We start from the raw sequence: 26,064 nt of genomic DNA, 5'->3' as shown, positions 1-26,064 counted from the left end.
AGACTTTTTCATTTGATTACATTTTGTATGATGGATTATGCAGAAAAAGTAGAATTGGGCTGAAAGATCTATCACTTTATCACCTATTCAGGTTGTAAATCGTGTTTTTAAAAAGTAACTAAGTAACTAAGTAATTAATTACTTTTGAAAATAAGTAATCAGTAAAGTAACGGGATTACTTTTGGGGGGAAGTAATTAGTAATTAGTTACTGATTACTTTTTTCAAGTAACTTGACCAACACTGGTCCTCATTGTGTTAACCTAACACAGCAAAAAGGATAAATATTATAAATGAGAAGTAACATTTCTCTATAAAGAATAAGATGGACTTCCACTGAGCAGGCATCTCCGGGTCTTATCTTTGACAGAAATGAGTCCACTCTTTTTCCTGCAGCACATAAAATAAATATTTGCTCGTCTTTAAAATCTCATATCAAGCACGACTACAGCAGTCCAAGAGTTGGGCCTAACATTCTTTCAGAGTGGCGAAGAAGGCTGATGTCATGCAGCCATCTGTCACACTGGTGGTCCAAACCTCAGCTGGAAGTGGACCGGCGTGATCCAGACTGGCCCAGCCAAGGCGAAGCCCACCTGGTGGGCATTTAGTACAGTTTCACTCTCCACCCCTGCAGTGCCAAGGGCACTGGCTGTTACAGCCCGCCACTATTGATCCTTTTGGAGACCGAGCCTCGGTCTCGCTTCAGCAGTGGCAGGTACCCAGGCACCAGATGGCCAAAGAGACCACCGCCCACACACGGGCACCCACATATGCACAACCAAATAAACAAGACCTGATTCAGATCACTTTTACATAGAAGCATATGGTCTGTGGCTTGTACGCACAACTTTTGTACACATTTTTTTTTTGTTTTTGACACCAATACAACTATTCACTGCGTGTTTTTGCACAGTCACAGTACTGGTAGTGTTTACCTTTTTTGTATTCATTTGTTACTATTTTTAGAAGTAGAGGCTCTAGAAGTCGGTTCATAATTATCAGCATGATCACAGCAACAAGACCCACTGTTTATCCCCACATTCATTCACACTTATTAGCCAATACGCTGGTGAGAAACAGCACCCCACTGGCTGCAGGTTATTTAAGTCCTGTGGAGGAAACAGCAACAAAATGCGTCAGTGACAGCATGGGAGCTGCGTAATTTAAGCTCCTAATTTCAGCAAAAAAGTCACGTCCAGGCCGACTGAGCTAACAAAGATGAAACTGACCATAGTGAAGTTCACAGGATGTTTCATGTCCTCGTTTATTCATTATTTTGCAAGATTAAAAGAGTTAAACGTGTCAGCTAATGAGCACAGTGTGACCCAGCACGTAGTTAAGCAGTTTTCCACTAATAACACCAATATCCACAATTGTAACGTGCGCCTTAATATTTTTTTCAGGGTCCAATTTATCTGAAAATTCACAGACTCCAAATTATTCATCCAAGTCTTCATTAAAAGTTATGTCTATAATTGTGCTTCTTAGGTATGATAAAAATATATTCAAGCAATATGATTCACTTTTTTCATTTAATAAATATAACTCATGCAGGTTTTATGTTCGCTCAGCCTTCTTTGCTTTTATTTGCTTGTATGTGGCCATGAGGTTGCCTGTTAATGTACAAATATCACAGTGCAAAAATACAAGAGAAAGTCCGCCAAAAAAGCCTGCATTAGTAGAAGTGGTAATATACAGAAGGTTTGATTTGTGTATATTATTTTCGATGGAAATACTTAAGTTCCAGTGCAGCAGTATGATTGAGAATCATGTAGGAACTTACAACATTTAACACTTTTTCAACACGGCTGTGACTTATGTTGCTAAATTAAGCAGACTGCTAAGCAGACTGTGTACAAAGGATGGGCAAAGCTAGTGTGATGTCACGCGTCGCTCTGTGAACTCCTGTGTTGAAGACTTAAGTTTTGCCAGCGTCATGTTGTTTCTTTGGAGCCAAAAAACAGGTGGAGTGCTAAGTTATCAGCTAGTGCTAGCAAGCGTCAATAGATATGTGCATCCAGACTGTATGAGTGCATCACACAGATAGTAATAGCTCCTAAATATGATGTTACATGAGCTTTCATGGCTGCTTCCAACCTTTAGTGAGTGCAAGGCTACAGTAGTATGATGGTGAAATTTGGCTAACGGGGGGAAAAAAGGGATTTTTCCTAATTATACCTAAGTTTACAGTTACCCATGAACACCAGACTGCTCCTATCTAACATCACCTGTTACTGTAGGCAGTACTACCGTCACTACACTGTCCAGTCTTCTAATACTACTTAAACACAAATTACCATAATTTGTTTTTCAAGATTTTTCAAAATGCATTAGCAGATGATTTTAGCAATGCTTCATGTACAGACCCACCATCTGATTACAAAAATTTGGATTAGTATGTTACATGTAGCTTTAGATTTCCATTTTTATCAAATGTCACTTGCTATTCAGTCCCTACTTTTAAAAATAACCTTTAACCTTCCTCTTGTGTTAGCTTTCTGTTATCATCTCTTATGTTAACGGGTCAGTTTTGACCCGTGAATTAAAACAGCTATAAAATACACTAAAAACAATAAGTTATCATCCAATTTGTTTCTCATCTCTTGGTTACCTTGTTAGGCTTCCTTATCCATGAAAATGTTGGTTTTAATACTTTTGGTGTGGGCCTCTGGGTCTTTTTTTGTCACTATACCCCTCGATTTCAATTAAAAAATAAATTGTAAAATTAACCTCAAGAGAATCATATTAATAAATAAAAGGTTTTTGTGTTACCTGACTATTACTGAAACAATAATAACCTCTCCTGCCATTTTTCACGTCTTTCATCTCTGAACTTCACATATGCACTTTTTCCCCACTCTAAAAAATACACACTGCACGACATTAGCTAGCAGACGGACTGCTAATGTTTTGTTGCACTTGTTAGACTGCATTTTAAATGACCGACCACTTCAAAGCAAGTTATAATTTTCATACTCACTCCCAGTCTGTAGAGCTAACTATATCCTGAAGTACTGTAAACACAAATTTACTGACATCAATATACATAAATTTAGCTAACCTAGGCTAAGCTAAGCTAAGCTAAAATAGTGTTTATCAGTCCTACAGTTGGGAAAATGCACAAAATAAAAAGCATGATCGAGAGGTAGCAACATAGACATCCACCTGTCATACAAAGAAACCACGCCTCACATAATGCATACTTTAAGGCTTAATTCAAATTAAATATATAGTGACATATATAAAAATTCAACCCCTATAAAGCTGTCATGGTGTAAATATGCAATAGATATAAAATATATTTTTAATCAGACTTTAAACATCTTTATTTGTGCTGTAAGAATGTGCATTTTAACAGTGGGGATTAATTGGATTTGACTCACTTTTGCAGTCAGCCTCATGTGGACATTTGAGTAACTGACATTTTTGGCATTTGTGTTGTTTCAGCTCCAGGGCTTGACACTCAAACTACAATCTCTCTAAATTAAGAAAAATCTATTGAAAAAGACATGAAATACAAGTGCATCAGAAGAAGCTGTGTACTGTATATCTTTATTATGTGCTATGTACATCATTTACAGTATAATACAGCAACAATATAGGGTTATGCTACACACTCAGGATTGCACAGTTTTAGAGTTAGGCCACAGCGGTTGGGTACCGTGGTTATGAGACATAACAGTAAGTACAGCATACATCTTTGGCTTCATTGAAATAACAAAAGCATGAACACAGACAATGCAAACTTTAGTCCACAGGAAGTACTGACTAAAAAAAAACAGAAGGAAAGGAAAAAAATCCATGTTTTCTTCATATTTGAGTTGTGTTTCAGGTTAATACAACAACACAGCCCTGAATTCAGTCAAAATGATTTTCCCACGTGGGATGTGCCTGTGCATACGGAAATAATCTGTGCATACACCAAGGGGATCACAATAGCGAGAGTAAATTCTAATTCATTCTCTAACTGGCATCATTTCTCCCAGCCTATTAATTTGCGGTAAAATTAAAATAGTCCTCATTTTGCTGGGCTTGTTTTCCGATTGAGGCCGCCTCTCTGCCTCCTCGCCCGGTAATACAGAATCTCCGATTCTCCTCCCACCAACACACAGCGGCGGTCACGGCCTACAGAGCGTCGGGTTGAGGGACGGAATACAGAGAGAAACAGAGGAGACGAAGATTGGATGAAAGATAGATGGGGAAAGAGAGCAGTAAAGAGCGAGTGGGAGAGAGAGGAGGGGAGTGACACGGTGAGATAGAGCAAGAGAGAGGGGAGCCGACAGAGAGATGGATGCAGCAGGGTCGCTGAGGTGAGGAGATGGTGTAATGATTAGATCACAGATACCCTTGAGCCTTCCTCCCGTCCCTCCTGCCCACAAAAAAAAAGAAAAGAAAAAATCTGGAGGCACACTTGGAGGAGAGGAAAGCCTGCAGCTGTAAATGGCCCCGCTGTCAGAGTTCATCTGGGTGGAGGAGGGAGAGCAGGAGTGGATTACCAGAGTCTGCGATTAGAGGAGCCCACTCCAGCTCTCCAGTTCTCCCCAGACGGGAGAGAGGTGTGCTCCTTCTGCAGCACAACTCTCTCTCACTCTCCGATTTCTTAAAGATGTTACAAATCTCATGTTTGACTGTTCGGAGACAGCAGTCGCGCTGGAAAGCGGGAGGTCCTGAAGGCTCTTACTTGACGAGAAGTTTCTCGAGCATCGGAAATGATCAATACACGTCAAAAAAATAAAAAATAAAAGTCATGGTGGTATCTGCCCAAGGAGCAGTTTAAACAACCCTCCTTTTGTACTTTGATACTTTGGGCTTGTCTTTCAGAGCTTCCTCTGTTTCTCACGCTCGCAGCAGCACGTCTGAGCCTGCTGCCAGCTGTTTCCTTTAATATCGTTCACCTCCTAATCAGATGATGTCATGCCCAAACTTTTGCAGAGTGAGAAGTGGCTGCTAGGCTGTGTTTAAAATGCTTCCATCTAGTGGTCACTTAATGACACTGTTGATGAGCAGAGGAAAGTGTGTTGGGTAGGCAGGGAGACGGCACAAACATATGACAACGCGATCCTTCGGTCTAGTTCTTTAAGAAAACGTCTGCATATAAAACACATTTCTCCTACATATCATAAAAGGCGTGGAGAGACTGACAAGGAGTTATTAATGACTTTCAACTATAATGGCTCCATTAAGCGTATATAAATGCCTTGCGTCATAATAAATCATTACTTAAATTCAGAAAATATGATCCTCAGTGGCATCACCGCAGTGCAGACGTGACAGTGGAAGGGCTAGCTCTGACTGGAAGGATTGCCCTGCGGGCTGATTCTCGAGTTAGCTGAAGAGCGATGGTTTCTTTCATCTCGTCAAATCAATACAAACTCTGAAAACTCAACGTCTACAAGAGAATTTCACCATAGTTTCCACTTAAGCTGCTTAAGTAAGGAAAAGTAAGGAAAAATGAAGAAATGCAGACAAACAACAACTTACTAGACATTAAAGGACTAGTTCAAAGTAGTGTTTTGACCATCCTTACATAATACATGCGATGTGGACTGCTCTATGACAGGGCGATTGTGAGATAAAGACATCACCAACCATCGATTAAATAAAAGTTTCAGTATGTACACATTGAAAAATAGAAAAAAGACATGATTTGAGGTTACAGCCAACAAATATTTCATTGCTAAACAAAGCTACACAAAGCCAGCTACTGAGGAGTCCTCCATGTCCAGCCTCCGTGCATGAGCACTATGTTGGATCTGTGTCCTCTGGCACCTTTCTCCTTTCTGCCGTTGATGTTAACATTAAAAGCCTGCACAGCTTGCGTCCCTGTGAAGGTTTTTATTCCTTCAAATGTGGGAAAATCCGCTTTTACTTTTACTAAGGAGGCATTGTGCACAACCGGGGTGAGGGCGGTGGGGGAAGGCAGATATAAGCGTGACAGAAAGGTTTCTAAAAGATGACGTTAGTCCTTCTAGACTACTTAAAATATATTTTTTTAATATATTTTTCTAATCCATTTCTGTGAGACAGGTGTCGGTGGTAGTAAAGCCTCTCCTGGTCGACCAGTGCAGCCTCTGGATTGTAATCAGCCGTGTTTATCAAACCTGCACACGATGAAACTGGAACAACAGCTCAAAACATGCTAAGAAACGATGAGACGATAAACTGGGGAAGAACAAGGCTGGGGCTGTGTATGTGCTTTTCTTTTCTGCCGTTCAGCGCTAAGGTAGCAGGTGGCTTCCAGGTAGCGTGGTTTGTCCCCTCCCCCTTCCACCGCCACCACCACCCCCGACGAGCCGCTAATGCCTCCAATAAGATAAACCCTTGGCGGATGGGCTCTTGTTGACAGAGCTGCCACCGATAAGAGCGTGGGGATCGCTAACGGCCAAGACAACTAAAAAACATGAGAGGCTGGTCTGGAGATAAAGAATGTAGGAGGTGGAAGGAAAATAGGAACAACAGCGATCAATTGCTGGCACTGTGCAGCGATGCTATCCGACACCATCCCTCTCTTACATCTCCTGGAAGAGTGCGTGTGCAAGTGTGCGGCGATAATAGTCTGAAGGGAGAGGAGAGGTGGGTGGCGCGCGCGTGTGTGTGTGTATGAATCTAGGTCATCAAGTCATCAATATCCACCTGCATTAGTGGAAAAAAACAGGCAGGCAAGGTCAAAACTGACTGAAATCCCTTCAGACATGAGGATGAAAGGGGAAAAAAAGAAAAACTGAAGTGTCTCCCAACTCTCAGATGACTCTATTCCCACACGGAGCGATAAGGGAGGGGGTGTAGATGGATGAATGGATGAGCGGATGAATGGAAGAGTGGCGTTTGAGTATCTGCTGCTGACAGTTCAGGCAACGGACGACTTGGCAAGCGGAAACAGGTGGGAGTTGTGGCGCTGCGGCTGGCTAGGGCAGGGAGGAAGGAAGTGGAGGATGAATTATGGATGGACGGATGAAGTGAGGGCGGGGGGGGGGGGGGGGGGGGGGGTGTCTGGCGAAGACCTGTGCCCCGCTGACAGGCAAGCTGCTAGTCGGTGGAGTCGCTTAGCCACACAGAGTCAAGCAGAAATGACTGTGCATCTCTGCATCTGCAGCGTGCTATAGCCCTTTCCTCTCCCAAAGGCTTCCGGGATGGTTTTAGGCAACAGGGCACCGTGGAGGTGAGCGAAGCCGTCTGCTTCACTCTGAAAAGTAACGCGCGAGCAGACGGGGGTGCAAAAGCTCACTCAGTCACTGTCATGAGATCGGTTTGCTTACTCCACCGCTGCCCTTCTTCTTTTACCTTCCTCTTTTTTCCCCTCACGCGGGCCCTTTCACTCCTCGCACTCTTCAACGTATGTGGATGGAAACCAGCCCACCTGAGGGGGGAAAAGAGACTGAGATTAGTAACCAGACAGGGGTCGAATGTCGCCATCAGTCATCATTTTCTCAGTCCGCTTTAGCTGTTGCTACTTCAGACACTTTGCAGATGTAACCAGGACCCAGAAAAGAGCTGTTGCTGCTGCTTTGATGCCTTTCTACTGCCCTGTCCAGCTCTCCTCATTTAAAGCCCACCTCCTGGTATCTCCTCCATGCTGGAAAGCACAGCAAACATTTTTAACAAAAGCACATATGGATGCGCCATCTTGGAGGAGATGGACTACCAGTACAACCTGAATGGTTTGCAAACACCATCAAACGCCGTCAGCAGTTACGAATCTAACAAAAAGCAAAACTAGGGAAAAACAGTCAGAAGGGATAAGGACAAAGCCACGGTTTATCGTCACCACTTCCAAAACGATTCCCTTTTTTTGGGCGTTTCCTCTCCAGTGCAGCTGTGTTCACTTGGCCTTGTGTTATACTGAGCTGATCGAGTGTTTCTGTCACGGTCATCCTCGTCTTTAAACGCCACAGGTCTGGGTCTGTGTTTACATCCTCCTGTTTTAGTGCTATTGTGATGGTTTCCTTCATTTTTTGAGAAGTGTAGTGAAACTGTGAGTCAACACCCATGACATGTCATAAAACCACACATAATCAACTGTCTGTCTACAGTAGGTCAGTGGCAAAGGGAAAAAATAATGGGGTAACTGACTTTAAAGAAACTTTATAGCATATTTATCTGCATTACGCTCAGAAAAATTGTTTAAATCAGCACATACCAGACGAGATGCATGCAGATACTGATTGGCCAATAGCAACTTGGTAAAATTAACAAAAACTGTTGTATTGCTTTAATGATGTGATATTATTGTTCTGATATATTAGAATTTTAAATAGAAAAGAGCCAACAAAAGTAATACCAACTGTTTTTACTGGCTGTTTGCCCTAAAGAGACACTAGCAGCACTTCACAGACTCTTCTTCCCCTCCTTAGTTTTTTTTAAGTGGCATCAGTGCACACGTCAGGCTTAGTAAAAGTGAAAAGCTCCATTTACCGCAGCTGTTCACTTCACACTCGCAGCGCAAACACATTATTTACACACAAGCACGCACTCAGCCCGCCGCTCGCCGCCGAGCTAAACTCCAGCCACGAGTGGGAGTCGACGCACAGATTTCCTGCCTTTTCGCTCAGAATTTAACACCTGATTAGAGAGCGCTCCCGGCATTGGGAAAACGTATGCATTTAAGTGATATAAGAGCAGCAAATGAATCCTTCCAACAGGATATGTGGAAACATAAATACTGCACACAACTGACTAATGAATAAATAGACTGAGTCTGAACAGCCCCTTCCAGGTACCCACAGACAAAAATATCTGCCAAATTTTTCTTCTGCAAAACGCCCGCTTTTACTGCTACCCAAAATTGGATTTAAGAATTTAGCAGCTAGAATCATTTCAGAGTGAAGACTGCTAATACAAACTTCTGTGCCTTGATTAAACAATACTGACAGATACGTACTTTATATCAAGGTTGATTGTTTTTAAAGGAGAATAATGGCATGCTGCCCACCAACATGGGGATTTTTAGAAAAAGATGATATCCTGGAAGGCAAAACCAAGTCCCCCCTCCCACAATTTGCCATTGAGCACCTTAAGGTTTCCACTCACCCTGCCGTTGACCTCGCCCCTCCACCAGCCATTAGCTCCCGACTTGGTGTAGATCTTAACCACGTCTCCCTCCTGCAGAGAGAGCTCCCGGGTGTCGCGTGAGCTGAAGTCGTACCGCGCTATTGCCACACCGATCACTTTGGGGGTGAACACTGCAGGGAGAGAAAAGAAAATGACGGGGATGCAAAACAGGACAAAAAAGAGAGAATGTGCTCATCCACGGTTTGTGCTGACGACGAGTTCAAACACATCGGTTGCAACATGTAGACGCTCATACGGACAGAGAGGTGGAGAAGCCTGGAGTTACACACGTCTAACTTTGACACCTACAGGTTTCTTTTTGGTCACCGATTTTTTTTTTCTTCCTTTCACACAAAGATAGAAAGGACCTTCAGCGCCCCTCCCCCACAGCGTCAATACAATCCCAGCATCTCTGATCCTTTCATCTAAAGTATTCAAGAAAAAAAACCACAGAGCAAATATAATGACGGAAAAGTTTTAATTACGCAGCCAAATTCAGCCAGCTGTTCTTCATAAAACTAGCTAGAATCTACTATGAACAAAAGGAACTATTTTATGTAAAAAACTGCCAATTTTGTACATAAAGCTGGAATTTCAGCCAGGTAATTTGACCTCTGGCGACTTTGTACAAACTCACTACTCTGAGTGTGAGAGCTTTAGAGCCATAGCTTTAGCTTTAGCAGGGTTCTGACAGCAGTCTGTGTTAGACTACATGTCTCCTGTTGAGCAGACAGCGGTGTGAGAGACACATGTGGAGCAGGCTAGCTAGCTCCATCCTACCCCTGCCAGCTCTCTTCCCTTTCAGGCGCTGACCGGTGGTCCGACTGGGCAAAGCTGACATGTGGAAATGGAATGTCAAACCTCTACAAGCTGGCCGTAGGGATAGAATATCTAATATAGAGGAGCTCTGTGTATTTGGACACTTCCACCTTTACTTTGACAGACAGACCTGGACAAGCACACACAAAACCCAGCCACATACCAACTGTGGAAAACATCTCACACACTCTACTCTTTTTCTTAAAGGTGCACCTCACGCACACACACACACACACAAGCAGGCACATGCAAAAACGTGGACACACATCGTACAAACGTGCAATTTGTACAGAATGGCATGTATGTGCGCAAAACTACATAAGAGGTGAGACGGCTCAATGAGAAGCTACATGAAAGATGGAAAAGGCCCAGATTTTCATGCGGTGACGCAAACGGACAGCCAGCATTCCCGAGCAGCCATCAACAGGCGAGGTGAAGAGAGAAAGAGACCCAGTGTTAAAGTGACAGGCAAAGACAGGGAGAGAGAGAGAGAACCAATACCTGTACCTGACCAGAAGGGAGCAGAGGAAGGAGGTACAAAGCTGTAGCCGGCAGGAGTTAGAAGAGAGAGGCCGCAGAGCAATGGGGCTATGGCAGGGCGGAGGCAGTGCAGGCCAGGCAGGGGGGGTGGAGAGATGCAAGACGGGGAAGAGGAGGGCAGGAATGGGTAGGGATGGAAGGAGAGAGAAGCAAAGGAGAAGGAAAAAAAAGCATGTTTTGTAAAAATATTTTGATCTTTCTTTTCAGAGGTATTTAAAAAAAAAAAAACACAGTCGCAGTTTGATGAAAAATAAATGATGACAGGCACAGGGGGAGAGCCAGTGAGACTTATCTACACAGCCACCGGAAGCAGCTCTTTCACTGATGTTCGGTGGTTAATTAATTTGTGCCCCTGAAAGTGTTTACTGTGTTTTTGGAACTACAATTATAATTCTAATCTTTTTTTCTCCCAAACTCAAATATGAGATCAAACCATAACATTTATCAAAACTTGCAGCAATTTGTCGATGACTAAAGGTGAGAATTTTGAATTCTAAAAGCCTCTCACGTTCAAAAATCTTCTACAGTCACTTGATATGGAATAGAAAACACAGTAACAAGCTATCAAACGGCCGTTATGAATGTGCAAAAGCGAGAAGAGGGTCTTTATCTAATTGCCATCGCTGAATTAAAGGAAACACTGAAGGTCCTAAAAATGTGCACTGCTCCTAAAATGTTGTTGAGACACTAAGCGATGACATATCTTGTTCCACTTTGCTAAAAGGACTTCTGCCTCGCTAATGAGGGATGACATCTTCGCTTTATTGCATTTAATTGAGAAGAACATGCAGTCTACTCACAATTACAGCGCGAAGGGGGATTTTTGCACAGTTGGAGACGTAGCTGTAATATTCGCCCCGACTTGCAGATGCTCAAAAAACACGGTAATGTACCCCGTTTCTTTATTTCACATTCAACTATTACAGGATTTTTCGAGTGTGCTCTAATTGCTTTTGTGCGGGCTGTTTCTGAACCTGAAAATGTTGCAGATACTTCTTTACAAAGACTAACTGTGCCTTTATCTCGGCTTACAGCTTGAAAAACAACCCACCAGAGAACCACTGCATTTGTATTTCCGTCTGTCTTCCAGTCTGTCTCCTATTGGCAGAGGAGGCAGCTACAGAAACTGATCCTGTTCCAGTAACGTCTGAGAGTTGGCAGTGTCACTGCCTTGCTGTGGGAAATAGAACCTCTAACCCTGACAGTATTAGCACCTTGGTGTTCGTGGGTTATTTTGGAACGTAACTAAAGAAGCAGTGAAAGTTTGGCATGAGAACAGTCAGGGTAAAATGCTAACGCTGAAAAGGGTTCTTTTTTGCTCAGTTGTGTTGCTAAAGTACAGAAACAGACCGCAGAGAATAAATGTAGTCGACTTAAACAGATGCCAGTGATTATTTCAGTCCAGAAAAGTTAAACTGTGGTGAACAAAACAACCAAAAAAGAAAGGATCATGGAAAACGTATTACACATACATATAGTATGCAGAGTGCAGTGTTGCAATTGCAATTGCAATGAACACTGGAGGGAGAGCCTTCAGTTTTCAGGCCCCTCTTCTGTGGAACCAGCTTCCAGTTTGGATTCGGGAGACAGACACTATCTCTACTTTTAAGATTAGGCTTAAAACTTTCCTTTTTGCTAAAGCATATAGTTAGGGCTGGACCAGGTGACCCTGAATCCTCCCTTAGTTATGCTGCAATAGATGTAGGCTGCCGGGGGATTCCCATGATGCATTGAGTTTTTCCTTTCCAGTCACCTTTCTCACTCAGTATGTGTTAACAGACCTCTCTGTATTGAATCATATATGTTATTAACCTCTGTCTCTCTTCCACAGCATGTCTTTATCCTGTCTTCCTTCTCTCACCCCAACCGGTCGCAGCAGATGGCCGCCCCTCCCTGAGCCTGGTTCTGCTGGAGGTTTCTTCCTGTTAAAAGGGAGTTTTTCCTTGCCACTGTCGCCAAAGTGCTTGCTCATAGGGGGTCATATGATTGTTGGGCTTTTCTCTGTATCTATGAAGCGCCTTGAGGCGACTTTTGTTGTGATTTGGCGCTATATAAATAAAATTGAATTGAATTGAATTGAATTGAACAACATCCAGAACAACCAAAATGATCAAACATGAATCCTGAAATGACACAAACCTCGCCTAAATGCAGCTGTGTCACACTCTTATGAGCGGGGGGGCTGTAGCTCAGGATTTCGAGCAGGTCTACTGATCGGAAGGTTGGTGGTTCAATTCCGGGCTGCCTTTTCTGCATGCCAAATATCCTTGGGTAAGAGACCAACCACCCCAAGTTGCTCTCTGATGCATCCAGAAAGCACTTCTGCACTGAAGCTCTCTATGCACTGTTCTTGAGCTAATCTGAAGGCCTCATGAAGTTTGGAGGTCTGCAGAACGTTGGTGACCTCTGTCCACTACGCGCCTCAGCATCCACTCACCCTGCTCGGTGATGTCACATGGCCTACCACTTTCACGGCTGAGTTGTTATAATACCGCTAACAGCTGACTTTGGAATATTTAGTAGTGATGAAATATTACGACTGGCCATCCTGGAATTCTCTGAGCTCCTGAGAGAGACCCACTCTTTCACAAATGTTTGTAGAAGCAGTCTGCATGCCCCGGTGCTTGACTTTATACATCCGTGTCCATGGAGGTCCATGAATTCAGTGATTTGGTTGGGGGAGTGAATGCTTTTGGCAATATAGTGTATGTCATACAGTAAGTAATTATGACCAATGCACAGTTCATTATTTCTGAGAACAGAACGAGCACTTTAAATTCAAGTCTTCTGCTCATTTTTCAAATCCGCTGCCGTTCTTTTAAAAACGTGCCCCCAGTCTACCCCTCATTCGGGTTTCTAAAGCCACCTCTGCACAGGAGCCTACATTTCAGCCAGTGGGAATAGAAAATCTAATCCCCGCAATGACTGATAAATGCCCAAACTTTATGAAAAATGTGCCGCTCCCAACAATACTGCTGGCAAGTTAACTGGCCTGGGTTATTGATATGCTGTAAGAGGAGCAGGGCTCTAGTGGTTTTTAAAATGAATACTAATCAGCGCACTGAGAGACAGCTCAGCAACCCCTAATGGTGTCTAGGTACGAGCAATATGAAGAGGGATCGCGCTCCACTTCAAACAGCCACCGAAACACCAGCTGCATCTTACATGCTTCATTTTTGCACAATCTGATTTGTGGACCACACCGGAATGCACAATGTGAGCCGGGTGAATAATAGAGGGGAGGAAGACCGACAGCGCACTCACACATGCACACACACACACACACACACACACACCCTGCGGCTTCCCACAAAATGAGGATGAGAGTTAGAAACCTGCACACCACGGATACATTTCAGTTAACTAAACGCCAGTATTTCTTCCTTTGTAACGACGGGCAAAAAAGGAAATATCAATCAATCAGTTTCTCTAACTACGAAGCAGTCGACAAAAACAAAGCACAAACGTTAATTGGGAGATTTCCAGCAGTGCTTTGGGAAAGTAGAAATCAAAACACGAGTCGTTTAAAAGCGAAAGCGAGAAAAATGAAGTCTGCACACCGGGAGCAGGCTGCCTACAAGACAGAGGGGCACACCACAACAACCCTCCAAAACAAATTTGGATTGGAGCTGTCTCAACTTGTGTCTTGATGCTGAGTTTGAACAACAGGCCCCGCTTTAGAACAACCAAACAGCTCAGTACAATCTGTTCACATTTCTGCCGCTTGAAACGTGATCGTCTGCAAGCCAGGGACTTCTCCAAAGCACGCAGCGGCATGCAGGCATCAAATGAAATCATCATTTTACCACTGACTGTGATCACTTGGTTGATTTTCCATTTAGCAGTCAATGGGCAGTGGTGCTTTGCCTGGCGTGCTGAGCTTAATATTTATGTTTCTTCTTGCGTGGAGTAAACATTTATGGTTTTTAAGACAAGGATTGCTCTCTACTTCAGTTTGAAGATTGCAATCAGTTAACTGAGTGGATTTAAACCCCCGATAATGAATTTTTCCCATTTCTAGTCAAAGATAAAGGGATTTATGCATGCCAGCTTTTCCCACAACGAAAGCTTGTTTGTTTTTGTTTGTCTTTGTCTAAAAACACATTTCTTCACAGTTACAAACCCCACCCCTGCTTGAAGTTTCTTCCTGTTTAAAGGGAGTTTTTCCTTACCACTGTTGCCAAGTGGTTGCTCATAGGAGGCTATATGATGGGGTTTCTTTCTAATGTTGTGGACCTTTACCTTACGATATAAATGCGCCGTTGCTGTGAATTGGCTCTACATAAATAAAACTGAGTCGAACCGAATTGTTAAATTACAAAGAAGAAACCGTGTTATCGGAAACTGCATTCTCCTTTATTCATTCATTATAAATCAAAGCAGTGGCTGCATACATAAATAATCTTAATCATCATTGTGTTCTTGTACAGCCCCAAACCTATCAGAAGTGTTGCTGTCAACAGCTGCTTAGTCTTGAGATGTCACACGTTTTTTCATTATGACACGGGTAGAAAAAGAAATCCTGCTGCTTAAATCGTCACCCTAGACGCATTCACGAGTTGTCTTCGGTGAGGATGCTTAAAGGTTTCTGGCTGTCTGGCATGTGAAATAATGTGAAATATCCCACGTTCGATACAATTACTCCCATGTGAAATGCTATCTTATTATCAGCATTTTTTAAAAATCATTTTTACTCTTAAAATAACAAATAGATTAGGGTAAAAATTAATAAAAATAATAAAAATAAAAGTCCTAATATTATATCATATTATATAACGCATGTTATATGTTCAAATTGTTTAAAGAAATATACAGAATCAGCTACAGAAGTCCTTCGTGGACTAAAATTAGCATCTATACTGACACTGTTTTAACTTCTGCAACATTTTATGTCTTGATGACCTCATAGTACCACTTTGCTCTCAGACTACAGGCTTAACTTGTAGTTTGTAGAGTTTCCAGAGTTCTTAAAGTAAAGGTAGAGGCAGAGACTTCAGCTTCCTAGTTTGGATTCAGGAGACAGACACGCTCTACTTTTATGATTAGACTTAAAAGTTTCCTTTTTGATAAAGCTTATAGTTAAGGCTGGCTCAGGTGACCCTCTCTTAGTTATGATGCTCAGACTGCTGCAGGACTTCCTTTGATAAACCGAGTCTCTCCTTTCCACTCGCCATCTTTTCACTCCCCTAGTGTTTATTCATCACCGCAGCATGTGATTAAAATTTTCTCCTGTAGTTTTTGTTTTGTCCTGTTTCCCTGTGCTCTCCTTTTTCTCTCATCTTTCCCCTCTGATGGCTGCCCCTCCATGAGCCTTGTTCTGCTGCGCGTTTCTTCCTGCTAAAAGGGAGTTTTTCCTTCCCGCCATTGCCAAGTGCTTTCTTATATTGAGGTTATATTTGAGTCTTTACCTTACACATGTGATTTGGTGCTATATAATCAAAACTGAATTGTACTGAATTTAAATTGTGAAACATACATTTTTTTCTTAAATAGATCATCCAAAATAACACAGATTTAAAAAGTGACGAGAAATAGATTCCATTTAAACTTAAGTCAGATTAATAGTGCAAACTTGTTTAGAGTTCTAACTGGTTTCCCCTCTTTTCCCCTGGCATTCAAATTGATTTGATCTTCAGCAATCGGCCAGAGACTGTTATCAAATCTAATGACATGCTTAGTAGACTCGCCAACCACCGTTTGACAGCCGAGTCAAAAACAATTAAAGTCAGGAGACTGGGCTGTTTATAACAGTTGTTAAAAAGCCATCCAGTTCTTTCAGGGCTTAAAAGATCCTCCTGTGTGAATTGAAGCAGTGTGTAACAGAGCTGTGAAGGATGACAGATGAGAAAATAGAAGAGAAAACAAGAGCAGAGATGGCGGGAAATCGTCAGAAACAGCAATAGCAGCGTGTTGCCGGATGAAACAAAAAACTTAACAATCAAAAGAATGACTGGCTTCAGTGTGAGTCCACTGATGCTGGTGAGCTGACGGCGTGTACTGCTGTCAGATGTCTCAGACTTAAAAAGTCATGGCTGCACATGAAATTACTTAATTGCTAACTATTTTGGTTAACCAACTGTTAAAGTCTGCTTTGATGCAAAAACTAGGCAACCATTGCTTCTGGGTGGCTGCGGCTCAGGTGGTGGAGCAGATCAGCTACTGATCGGAAGGTTGGTGGTTCAATCCTTGGCTTCCCCAGTCTGCATGCCAAATATCCTTGGGCAAGATACCGACCCCGAGTTGCCCTCCGATGCGTTCATTGGAGTATGAATGTAGTTTAGGTTGCACTTGAGTTTAGAAGTGCTTGTATGAATGGGTGAATGAGGCATGTTGTATAGAGTGCTTTGAGTACTCCGAGAGAGTAGAAAAGCGCTATATAAGAATCAGTCCATTTACCATTCATTGCCATATTTGCTCTGTTTAGTATGATGATTGCTGTCGTACCTCAAATGCAAGGAAATTAAAGATCCCTAGACAATCTGCTAATGTAAACACTGGTCACGAGAGCCACTAGGCTCCGATTGAGAGTGAGTCTCCACTGGACAAACAAAAGCAAACAACCATCATATTTTTACTTCAGCTCCTCTCTGACTGCGATGGCCTTTAACATGAAGGATGTATTGGGGTCCAGTCGCACTGCTTTCATTTGAAAAAATGTGGTGTTTTAGTTTATTGCATTATTTCCATTCTAGGTCATTCTCGGTATACTCACTGTTGCCACCGGATCGGTTGAAGCGGTGCATAGCAGCGTTCTCTGTTTCTCGGTAAGGAAACTGCAGCGTGGTGTCTAGACTCCTAAAGCCTTCTCTCAGGGAGTGATGTTTGTAGTACTCAATCAGCTCCTGAACACATTCAAACGCACATCCAAGTATTTTGAAATCATATCAACACATTTATGTCCTTAAGAGGATTCTTATTTTCCCCCAGTTATAGCAAATAAAGGTTGACTTTAACCTTTAAAGCTTTTGCAACCAGTATCTTAATATTATATTGAAAACCTCAGTAACTGGCACATAAATGGTAAACCTTTCCAATATGCTCTGGACTCTATAAGGCTGAAGCCCTCGGGTCAGTATAAACATGGCTCTAATCATAGCTATTTTTGTGCACATTGCTGAAATAAAATTCAGGTTTTTGACACTTCATTAAGTGAACAGGATTATTTATTTATGAACTGCAGCGGTGGAAGTTTAAAAAAAAATAAAAGACTGAAAAATACTCACTACTATGCTCCTGAACTTTTTGTTCTCTGCAATGTAGAAGGAGCCCTCCTTGGTCAGGATCTTTATGTGCTTCACATCGTTGTTGTACCTGTGGGCCATTGAATAAGTTATGAGTGTAATTTCCCTCTCTGATCACCGCCATCGATCGGTGGCCGGCACCTAGCCCCCGTGGAGAGCCGGGCCGTCGCAGTAATGCATAGGATCCCAAAGGTTTGTGACATGTGAATGATGGGTGGTCAGGAGCGAGTGTGCGCATGTGTGTAACTGAAAGCTGCATGTTCGTGTTTGCATTAACAGGGTGGCTGATAGGGGTCTAAGGCTGCAGGAATAAAAAAAAAAAAAACATTTTTAGAGGTGCTTTGACAACAATATCAGGGATTTTTTACTCCATTTAACATTTTTGTGCATAATTCCATGAAATCAGATGACGGTTGTTTCAGGTTGTGCGATTCTTTCAGTATTTTTAGAATTGTCTTTTTTGGTGCAAACACAGATGAAACAGCAAAACTTGAGAACTTAAAGAGTGACTTTATTCTATAAACTGATGAAACCGTAGAGAGAGCAAATCTTAATAATTAACCTGCTGTATCATCTTTTATTAAAGCTACGCTAACATCAAAGACTTGAAGTTGTGTAGTAACTATTTATGGTGGATTTACTGTATTTAGCGCACTTACTGAAGTGTGACACAGCACTGGTACACATCCTATGCTAGCCTGCGCTAAGCTAGGCTAACGTGCTCAGCTTTAGCTACATATGTAGCGCACAGTCGTCAACAATATTGGGCTTTTCATCTTAGTCTCAGCAACGTAACAATTGAATGTCTTTGTCAAACCATGAAAATTCAATTGAAATCCAATGAAATCAAACAGTGACACGCTAGAGCTAAACATTTTCAATCGTACTAGCTGTTAGTGTTAAAAAAATAACCCTGTAACAGTTTGAAAATGTGCTCAGAAATTTTAGAATCAGAAACGGGAAACTTTATTAATCCCTGAGGAAATTATGTGGTTATGGATTTTAAGATTTTAGCAATATAATACAAGTTTATGATTTATATACAGAGCTAAATAAAAACCCAACCCTCTTCTCCGCGGGCAGAACTGTGTTATTTCTGGAGAATATAAGAGGGTACAATGCTACAGCCTAATTCAAACGTAACTGAGGCCTCATGGCGATTTGGACAAAATCATCAAAAACAATCCTGTGCCAGCTCTGCTATGACAAACAGGAAATGCAGCAGAGGGCATTTTCATTTGAGAGTAATAATTTTCAGTGGTCATTGCCACATAGCCACACATGTCTCTTTATACCCTGCGTCTCTCCATGGGGAGGTTTTAATGACCTTGAACAGTCTTATTCATTTTCTGTGCTACTCAGAGCTCAGTGTCTGTGTGCATACATGCAATTAAGACTTCAGCGTAAAAGGAACATGAAAGCGCTCCTTCCTTTGAGGGGGAAAAAACTCAAATTAAGTCCAAAGGAGTGTCCACTGCTTGCTGAGAAGCATGCTTACTCCTTGTTAAGGAAAGCATTCCAGCTCAGAGGCTCCACAGGAGGACATGACGGGACTCTTTTCACAGCACGGAGATACGTTACAGAGATGAGTACGGTCACCAGCACCCTAAGGCTTTGTTAATTCCTCATTACCAAGATTAAAATGGCTGTATGCATCTAATTATAAACCACTGAGGCTGTTTTGTGGGTTTTAGGTCAAACCATAATGAATACTATTACATGTGCCTTAAGCCAGAAGCTGCTCCATGATAGGCATCTGGTTTGGTAAATCTCACACATATCACTGTGGTTAACCACAGACTCAACCTCAGAGGAAAAGCCCATCATCCTTACAAAGGACTATAAATCGATCTGTCAACTTATGGAGCAAAGCTGGGAGTTCAATTGGTCAATACTGTGGTTTGGCTTAAAGCATCATCAGAGGAATCTCACAACAGTGGAGCAAGAAACACTGCCATGTAAAACAGAGACAATAAAATCTATATACTACAAAGCTCCCCTCTCAAAAATTGCAGAAAAATATGAAGGAATTATTTGTTTTTTTACTTTCGTGGATACTTTTTTTAGAAGCTGCTTTCATAAGCGATAACATTTAATACAAAGATGTAAAATTCAAGCAATTAATCAAGGTTTCGGCACTACAGTCAAATAATGTTTTATACCCAGCTGACTTTACATACTCTGATTACACGTAATTTGTTGCACAAGCTCAACATTAAAATGTATTAAAATTAATGGAAATAAAATGAATTTCCACAATGATTCGTAAAGCTTTGATCTGATATTTGATATTTGAGGACCAAGAATCAAATCTTGACTGTCCTCTGTCACGAATCTGCATCTGAGGTAGCATCTTTTATTAGTGGCACAAAGTAGGAGACTTACTTAATGCTGATGGCGTACTCTGTGTACTCTCTGCTGCGATGGCGCACCAGGTAGGTGCTGTTGACTCTGTTGATAAGCTCCGCCTCTGCCTGCAGCCTCTCCATAGGGCCTGCAAACCTACAGCACAGCAGCCAAACAGGTCCAGTTGTAAAAAAGACTAAAACTCCGACTACATGTGAACAAAAGAAGGTGAAAACAGCACAAAGTGGGAGGGCTGTTTGGTGAACCTACCAAGGTTGAGAGGAATAATCGACGGGCTTCGGGACCTGAAAAAAAACAACACCAAACACGAACACGTGTTTTTGTTATTCTCACGATGCTGACACTTATCAGACACAACGCAGACAAACCCCTCCAATAAAATCTTGGTGCCTGTTTAAAAGCGAGTGCATCGCTCCTCTATAAAACACAAGCTTTTCCACCGTGCAACCTCAATAACACAGCTTAATGCACTTCTTATCTTTACAACAGTGAGATAAGGTGATAAGTTTGTTATTTACTGGAGGCCTCATGTTCCTAAGGCAGCTGGGACAGACTCTAATTTTCATTTTATCAAACAGAACATGACAGTCCAGCAAAACAATTCATAGTTCCCTCATGTCGATGAAGGTGCATGGAATTTTCTCTTCCTTCCTTCTCCGGATTAGTCTGAACAACATGAAGCATTGCTTGTTCCTTAAAAGATCATTTTGTACTTTGCTTAAATTAAGTGGTGAACTGCTCATGTCTCATAAAACAACCCAGACTCCTCGTGCTTTAAATATAGAAGCTTGTGGGTTGTTTTTCTACTTTTGCCAGGTAAAATAAGCGTAATTCCCAATTATCTCCACACGCCTGGTGACTAAATGTAGCCAAATGTGAGTTAGAACTACAAGAGGACTGTAAGGAAATGCTACTTACGCAGGGGCAAGGCTTCACAGCATCGCTTGGAAAGAAGCCAACCTCTTTGGTTGACAGGATTTTGCCCTGAAACCACACAGAGATAATTGCGTTACATACATCTGGCTGACTGCATCTCTATAATTCAGGAACAATTAGCCTTGCAACGCAGCGCTGCAAATTTACACCAGCAGTTATCTATTGTTTAAATAATTCCTGGCATGAGGAATAAAACAGGATGACTTCCTTATTCCTCCCATGGCGGAGACTCTTAAAGCTCAGCGCCTTGATTTACTAACAGTGGCGAGATGCAGTCCAAATAAACACAAGTTTTGTGGAAGCCAGAGTGAATCCGTCTCCCTCACACAGCGCAGTTGTGACGCCGTGTTTTTGTCTCGACGGCGAGTTGGTTCATTCGTGAAAAATTATTCTTTTTGGCGCTAAGTATGTAAAATGATCGTGCGGGGATTTTTTTAATGTGTCTCTTCAATGAACCCAGTGAATATGTGGTTAACTGTAGCGTGAAGGAGTCAAAGGTTTTATTTGTCACATGCTCAGTCAGTGTGTGCAGCGAAATGCAGGGTGGCATTCTCCTGAGGCGGTGCTAAAAAGGCAGGCGTGCAGAAAACAAAAAAAAGTGCACGCGGCGTTGTCACTTTACTGTGTGCGACACAGAGGCTTATAATAATTATAGCACCTGAAGCATTAGTTGATATTTTGCATATCCACCTGCCTGTGTAAAGCATAAATGCATGAATTCAACTCTCTTATGGAGAAGAACGCATTATATTTATATAGATGCAGAAGAATAACCAAGCCAGCAGCTTTAGCACCACTAAGCTGTATATCAGCTGCCTCCTGACTGTCACCCCCACCAATCAGTTTGATGTTTTAGGGCTGTCCTAGGTGTTAATTAGGTGTCTGAGGCGGCCCACCTTGGAGGCAGACTAGCAGCGAAGCCTATTTTTTTCAATGCTCTGGTCATCGCCTGTCACATCGCTGCCACCTCAGGACGTTGTATCAGCTCTTGCATAAAGCAGTGCTTTCTGCTGCATGGCTGCTAAGAGTTTGATAATGTTTCGAGCCGGTAACATTGACAGAGTAAACAGATGGTTGCTATTGAATGAAATTAAATTACAGGGATCGATTCTATTTGTCACACAAGCCCAGAACAGAAATGATTACGGTCTGTTTGCCACAAAGGTGATGGATATTGAATGCATACTGGCTGCCAGGCCGTAGCTGCCTCCAGTAAGGCTTTTTACACACAGTTAATTGAATTCTTTATCTATTTTGTCTGTTTTGTATGAACCGCAGTAAGACTTGTTGGATTCCAAACTGATTATAATACAATAATAGTTTGCATCAATAAGATGCCCCTTTCAGCGCCTCAGGTAAAAATCTTACATCTTGTATAATTATTATGATGACTTTTATTCAGCTTCACGTGGACAGAGTAAGTGACTGCTACACGGCGCTGCTGCGACTTTTCAAGGAACTGTTTATCTTCCCTCCTCTTGCGAGGCTTAAATCGCATGTGCTGCTTTCGCATAATAATAATTGCTTGCTTAAAAGAACTGTGTGGGAGTGTCGCTTCCTTATGAGAAGTTCCGCGTTGTGTGAATAATTGCTTGTGGGTGTTTTCGTCTTTCTTAGAATTTCACTTTTCCATGAAGCTTGTTAGCAAGAAGTCTCCGCATACAAACAGCTTGCCTGAGCAAGAAATGGAAGTTGCTAAAAGGAAAAGCAAAGCGCAGGTATAACTCATGAAATGTCCAAACATATATTTGACCGATGAGGAAGTAGATGAACAGGACGTAGCTACAAACTCTGACTTATCATATATTATTCTAAAACCATTATGAAATATTAGGCGGGGATAAAGGTTAGATGGAGCGACAGTAGGGGGTGGGGGGGAATTGAAGATTTAAACACAGCGCGTCCATTTTACAGTTCTGCAAAATGAGTGATTAAGAGATAGCGTGATCTCTGACCTGCCACCAGGGGCTGTGAATGTCGGCGCAGATTAATTCAATGATGTCACCCGTCTGGATGTGGAGCGCTGGACCTGAAGCGGGGCTTGGCGATCCAAAGTAGTTCCTGATTACCAGCATCTTGGGCAGACCTGCAACATGGACAGCATGAGTGAAACTACTGTCTGAAAAATGTGAACAAACGTGTCTTTCGATATATTATAGGAATTAGAAACAGGTCTACAGATTAGTGGTTGGAACCTCAGAGGGAGCGACGGTCATTTCTATGTCTGGTAAATTAGTCTGGAAACCTCAATATTAGCCGTCATGGAAACAAAATACTGATTATACTGACTGATCTATAATTAATCCTGCAGACCAAGGTACAACTGTTTTAAAGTGAGATAATTTTTATGAAACTTTTATGTAACACGAACAAATTAATTGATCAAAAGTAATGCCGTGACCTCAAGTCTGAGAGTTTGAGTGAGTCTTTGTTCTACTAAACTATTCATGGCCCCATTATAGGTGGTAATGAGAGGAGTATACATTTGTACACACACACACACACACACAGATGCAGCTCTTGTCAGCAGTGCACTGCCCTTGCAAATCATCTCGACCCATTATTCATTATCATATTCCAGATAAGCAACAGTACACCATGGAGCATGGCAGGCTATCGAGCCCTCAGATAAAAGATAAGCAGCAACGAGCCCTGTTTACTGCTTAATGATGTTTTCTGGTAGTTTTCACTGAATTCCAGTCAGACATATCTTGTCGCATTAATGAGATTTGATGAAAAGTAATTTGATGTGACTAATACAGTAACACCCCTCAAAAAAAAACCCACTTCCTTATTTTCCCGACTATATTCAATCATGTAGTGCGCACATTTTTCTTCAATTAAACTGCACCAGTCCGGGGTGAGATATTTACTCCAATATACAGCAGTAAGGTTTACTCGTGCACTAAAAAGTGGAGTACATCACAATCAAGCTGGATTTGTTATCAGCAGGCACTATTTGATTTCAAACAATACCCTATTAATCCTATTATCCACTGAGACTGAATAATTTGTCATTATGAAGCATCCGCCCATGCCAAGCAAACAAATCCCAGGTTTGTATCATTTCCAACACAGTCAAATGAACTGTGCATATCTTTCTTTGCCTTATCAGGTGATAACGTTCTGGAGTATTATGATAAAGCAAAATAAATTAATAATAAAGCGATAGCACGAAGAAAGCGGTAGGGCTACAGGCAAACAACAGAGAAGTCAACAACATTGTATTGAAAGCTAATACTGTACATCTCTATGTGTTGTGCTTCTCTTTCAGGATCTGTTCCAGTGCTGTAGCACTGTGGCTGGCAGCCTGACATGTGCGATCTTGCCTGAATAGGACTTCTAAAGACACAGGGCCATGGAGAATTGAGTCTCGGGGGCATGAATTGCATTCCTATCCACACAAGGACAGCGTGTTAGTGCACCTTTGAAAATAGACAAAGAGAGGAGCATTGAAATATTATGAAATGCCGAGGGCTGGGGCAATCAAACGCCTATTGATTTTAATGCGTCTTCAGTCAGAAATGATTTTCTGCAGCATAATGGATGGAGGGGTGGAAAAATGAGTGTTGAAGCCAGGTTTATAAGAGATTAGAGCCCCTTGGTGCAGTTGTTAGTCATGTTCTTTTGCAGAAAGATTGAGAGACAGAAATCAAAAAGAGGGAGACAGGCATATGTGCAATGGCTACATTTACTGTAGGTGCAGGAGTAACTTTGCTAGCTAAGTTATGCATTCTGGGTTTGGCCTTCTTCAGTTTAACAAGGCTCTTTTAGTTATAGATTAAGACTGAGCTGCAATGGCAAAACCACTTAAGAGCTGCCTGGCGCACCTTCTTCTTTCACTAAGCAAGGTTGCCTCTACTTCGAGGAAAAACACAAGCTGACACCACGCCAGCGGCATTTCACGCAAACCTACTGCCAATCCTGATGAACCACTTAATAATTAAAAAATATTTTCTGGGTGATCTGGTTATGTAAAGTCGGGGGAGAACGCAATCACGAGGAATCCCAGCACGGACTAAAAATAACCTCACGAGGACACGATCTGGGTTGTTTTTGTTTTTGTCTTTGTTTATATGGCAACTCGGTCGGGACGCTAAAGGAACAAGACGTGAATGACAGTCAGAAATACAATTACACGGAAAGTACAAACGATGCTGGGTTTAAACGTTGATGGAAACATTGGTGAAGATGCAAGAACACTTTCTGCCTTTACTCATCTTAATCCAACATGTAGTCTAATAGTTCACATTTTTGCCATGTTTTATTTGAAGCCCGACGGGTTATCTTTTATTTTTAGTGTGGTGTGATGATTTCACGGTTACAAAGTATCTTATTCAGCTCTTGTTTTGATACATAGCTACTTTGTAAAATGATCCCTCCTCTGATTGGTTAGAGAACATTTACGAGTCAATAACATCTCTTTTCCCGCTACGTTCCGCACAGTTACGTGATGGACTGGGATGAATATGTTATTTCTGGTGCTCAGATGTCAAGTTGTTGTGTCCGGACTCACAGGAACTGAAGTGACATGGTTGATCTTAGTAAGAGCCGATAACTTGTGTGGTGCTAAAAATAATATTGGGAAAATGCTATTAAACAGTGTTATCTGGATATTCTGTGGACTAGCAATTTTTTAATTTCAACTGATGCTGTTTATGTTGTCTGTTCTCCTTTTATCCTCTCTTCGATCTGGTGTCTTTTTGCCAAAAATGTATCTGACATTGGTTTTGTCACTTTCACATGTACCTTCAAATACATGAAAATGCAACACATTTGTTTTGTTCTTGGTTTTGTTTTCACAATGCAAAAGTCATTTTTAGTGTTTGTCTTTCAGGCATTTTTTGTTTTGTTTTCTCTTGTACTTTTTTACCTAATCCATTAATAGGTTTGTTGGAAAAATATCTTCACATCAGTACAAAAGTTTAAAAGATTGTTATGTGAAGTCCTAAAAGTCTGCGTTTAAAGGGTGTTTTTATGTTCATCATACTGTTGACATAGATCGACAACACTAGCTTGACTGTTGTGACACCCATCAAGTGAAACATTAGTAAACAACAGCTTGTTCAGCCTATACAGCCTACAGTATACAGCAGGCTGACAGACAGTATTAGT

At 41.8% G+C, this 26,064-nt stretch overlaps 1 protein-coding gene across 2 annotated transcripts in view; it reads right to left on the bottom strand.

Annotated features, from left to right (window-relative positions):
- Window positions 1–3,542: 3,542 nt before the first annotated feature.
- vav3a (vav guanine nucleotide exchange factor 3a) overlaps window positions 3,543–26,064 on the bottom strand; it is a 95,274-nt gene continuing 72,752 nt past the window's right edge. Inside the window, exons 20-28 of one of the 2 annotated variants that reach the window (XM_087846000.1) lie at window positions 22,905–23,035; window positions 20,932–20,997; window positions 20,263–20,297; window positions 20,032–20,148; window positions 17,629–17,716; window positions 17,118–17,247; window positions 10,373–10,453; window positions 9,026–9,177; window positions 3,543–7,355 (exon numbers count right to left, since the gene is read on the bottom strand). In XM_087846000.1, the coding sequence (XP_087702126.1) occupies window positions 7,311–7,355; window positions 9,026–9,177; window positions 10,373–10,453; window positions 17,118–17,247; window positions 17,629–17,716; window positions 20,032–20,148; window positions 20,263–20,297; window positions 20,932–20,997; window positions 22,905–23,035 (845 nt within the window). In that variant the 3' untranslated portion in view covers window positions 3,543–7,310. The remainder of the gene's footprint in view (window positions 7,356–9,025; window positions 9,178–10,372; window positions 10,454–17,117; window positions 17,248–17,628; window positions 17,717–20,031; window positions 20,149–20,262; window positions 20,298–20,931; window positions 20,998–22,904; window positions 23,036–26,064) is intronic. The other variant, XM_035914588.2, reaches the window with a different exon arrangement.

The sequence above is a fragment of the Neolamprologus brichardi genome, chromosome 9 (assembly GCF_056152115.1).
Source record: "Neolamprologus brichardi isolate AB-2024 chromosome 9, ASM5615211v1, whole genome shotgun sequence".
Classification (NCBI taxonomy): domain Eukaryota; kingdom Metazoa; phylum Chordata; class Actinopteri; order Cichliformes; family Cichlidae; genus Neolamprologus; species Neolamprologus brichardi.
Note: the sequence above shows the minus strand (reverse complement) of the source record. Positions and strands in the feature narration are given on the sequence as shown.